General features: G+C 49.0%; 1 protein-coding gene across 1 annotated transcript in view; it reads right to left on the bottom strand.

Moving 5' to 3' along the window:
* Nucleotides 1-3499, bottom strand: part of LOC102045590 (collagen alpha-1(VII) chain-like) — a 104828-nt gene that overhangs the window by 36698 nt on the left and 64631 nt on the right. Inside the window, 3 exon segments of the mRNA XM_031061892.1 lie at nt 403-447; nt 1532-1567; nt 2381-2569. Of these exon segments, the coding sequence (XP_030917752.1) occupies nt 403-447; nt 1532-1567; nt 2381-2569 (270 nt within the window).

Raw genomic sequence — 3499 nt, 5'->3', positions numbered from 1 at the left:
GCTGCAGTTTTTGGCAAATATCCATGGAGGAATTCCTGGTTGGGAATTCTCCTGAGCAGTGGGAATGCAGAGGGAAAAGCACAAATCCTGGAGCAAAGGACAAATCCAGGGTTTCCCTATCCCAGGATACTGTGGGCGTTAAAAATTCCATGAATTTGAAGGAGACACAGAAGGAATCCCAAACTGATTGAGGATTCCCAAACCACAAATCCCATGTTTGGATCAGCTGTGAAAGATTCCACCCTGGAATTTCTGCTCATCACCAACGGCAGAACCGGTGATTTCATCTCGATTTTCCTCATTTTTTTCCTGTGATTCCTCAGTTTCCAAAGTGAGACAGCTCTGGGAAAATGGATCATTATCCCGGGAATGCGCATTAAAATGTGGGATAAAAGCACTGACCTTTGGGCCAGGGGAGGAGGCATCTGCTGGGCCACTTCCCTCCTTCTGCAAGGAAAAATGCACTGGGATGGGATGGGATCCGTGGGATGGGATCCGTGGGATGGGATGGGATCCATGGGGTGAGATGGGATCCATGGGATGGGATGGGATGGGATCCATGGAATGGGATCCATGGGATAGGATGAGATGGGATTCATGGGATCCATGGGATGGAATGGGATCCATGGGGTGGGATGGGATCCATCAGATCAATGGGATGGGATTCATGGGATGAGATGAGATGGGATCCACGGGATCCATGGGATGGGATAGGATCAGTGGGATGGGATGGGATCCATCGGATCCATGGGATGGGATCCATGGGATGGAATGAGATGGGATCCACGGGATCCATGGGATAGGATCCATGGAATGGAATCAGATGGGATCTGTGAGATGGGATGGGACCCATGGGGTGGAATGAGATGGGATCTGTGGGATGGGATGGGATTCATGGGGTGGGATCCATGGGGTAGGATCCATGGGATGGGATGGGATCCATACAGTGGGATGAGATGGGATCCATGGGATCCATGGGATGGGATAGGATGGGATCCATGGGATGGGATGGGATCCATGGGATGGGATGAGATGGGATCCACGGGATCCATGGGATGGGATCCATGGGATGGAATCAGATGGGATCTGTGGAATGGGATTGGGGTGGGATCTGTGGGATGGGATCCATGAGATGGAATGGGATGGGATAGGACAGGATCCATGGGATCCATGTGATGGGATCTGTAGGATGGAATGGGATCCATGGGGTGGGATCCATGGGGTGGGATCCATGGGATGGGATCCATGGGATCAATGGGATCCATGGGATAGGATGGGATGGCATGGGATGGGATCCGTGGGATGGGATGGAATAGGATCCATGGGATCCATGGGATAGGGTGGGATGGCATGGGATGGGATCCATGGGATGATATTAGATCCATGGGATCCATGAGATGGGATGGGATGGGATCCGTGGGATGGGATGGAATAGGATCCATGGGATCCATGGGATAGGGTGGGATGGGACGGGAGAAAGGAGCAGCTGCCTTCTCCCTGGGATAAGAGCAGGACAGGAGGAATTCCGTACCTTAATTCTCCTTGGATGATGAGGGCCTGGATATGCCTTGGATTCAAAAGGAGGAGAGGGAAGTGTGAGAGTAGCTGGAAAAACTTCTCCTTGAGCCATGGAAAAGGGACCTCTGAGGAATGGGATGTGAGGAAGGAGCTGGGAAATCCCAGAGGGAAGCTGGGGGTTTCCAGGGATCACTGGGATCCTTTGGAGGGTTCCTGGTTGGATTTGGGGTGGCTCCAGGCTCCCCATCTGCTCCGGCCTGGATGGGACATCTGGGGGCTGCCAGGACCAAGGAATCCCTGAGCAATTCCTGAGCAATTCCAGGCTTTTGGCAATGGCACAGGTGTCCCACTTTAACCCTGGAATTTCTGGAGAAGGTGTGGACGAGCTCAGCTCATTCCTCCCAGGAATGCAGGGTGAGGGGGGTGATTCCCTGCTTTCAAAGAAATCCATTCACAGGAAAATCACCCTGAATTTCCCATCCTTAACTCCTGGGAATAGGAATTTTTGCTCCTAAATTTTATAAAAATCAACTTTTTTCCCCCCCTGTTTCTGGGATCTTGTGCTAAAGATCCCGGGAATGTCCAGGTGTGTCAGGAATGGGCAGGTTTATCACCAACCCCCACAGGGAAATATCTTCAACATTCCAAGGGGATTCCAGTTGCTCTGTTTTCCCCCCAAAACCAGATTAATCTGTTCCCTCATTTCCCTGGGTAAATTAATGGAGAAGGATCTGTTTGTCCATGAGAAATGCTTCCTGCAGCGCCTGTTTCCTGCTTTATTTATGGATTTTTATCCCTAAATTTCCACGTTCATCGTGTCTTCGCCCAGGTGGGAAAATAAGGACGCACTTCCATTGCTCACCATGGATCCCAACGGGAATTTCCGAGCTCCTGGAGCACCGGGGGGATGAGCTGGTGGTGGAGCCCCCAGGGAAGGGGCCCTGCTTCCTCCTGGATCACAGGGATGGCTCTGGAATGGGATCCTTGCGGGGTGAGATCTCCTGGATCTGTGCCTCGGGATCCCGGAGCCATCGTCGGAATTCCCGTTTTCCTGCGGGAAGGGAAACACAGCGCCTGGATATATGGACGGGGAATGGTTTAAAACCAACAGAGGGGAGAATTGGATTGGGTGGGAGGAAAAAATTCCTTGTCCGGGACATGAGGAGGCCCTGGGAAAGGTTTCCTGGAGAAACTGTGGATTCCCCATCCCTGGAAGTGTCCAAGGCGAGGTTGGATGGGGCTTGGGAGAACCTGGGAGAGTGGAAGATGCCCCTGCCCATGGGTGGGCTTTAGGATCTCTCCCAGCCCACGACTCCATGAATCTCCAATTACAAAATAACAATATTAGCACCAATAAACCAAAATTATCTTTCCCAACCTTAAGAATTCCGTGGTTCCATTTTCCAGTTTACGGCCGGGCCACAAATCCGTGGCCGCTTCAAAGCAATAAAACCTAAAATGTTCCAAAATTGAGCTAAAAATCCCCCCCTGCTCCAGCCATTCCCAGGCAGCTCCATGTTCATTGCACCTGGAGCATCCAATTGGAATAAACCATCAATTAATGCCAATTAAGGGCCATATGTTAATCAGCCCCCCGGTGATAATTTTGAATGCTTAAGGCACAAAAAGTAAAGCAAATAATTCTTGACCTGGCTCCTAAATTGTTCCTGCTTTTCCCTAGCGACAGTAGGAAATGATCCATTGGAAAAATGAGGATATTCCTATCGAGAATATTCCCAGCAATTATTTCCTGAGGCAAATATTTGGGGAATATTTGGATCTGAAAGCAGAAATTTGAATTTATTTGCCATAAATGTCCTGAGATCTTCCAGGAGCACAAGAAGGAGAAGGAAAAATCAGGATGTGGTGCAGTTATTTAGGAATATTCCCCTTTTTAAAAAAATTCTCTCTATATATTATATTATATTATATTATATTATATTATATTATATTATATTATATTATATTATATTATATTATA

This window comes from Geospiza fortis, unplaced genomic scaffold, assembly GCF_000277835.1.
Source record: "Geospiza fortis unplaced genomic scaffold, GeoFor_1.0 scaffold61, whole genome shotgun sequence".
NCBI lineage: Eukaryota > Metazoa > Chordata > Aves > Passeriformes > Thraupidae > Geospiza > Geospiza fortis.
Note: the sequence above shows the minus strand (reverse complement) of the source record. Positions and strands in the feature narration are given on the sequence as shown.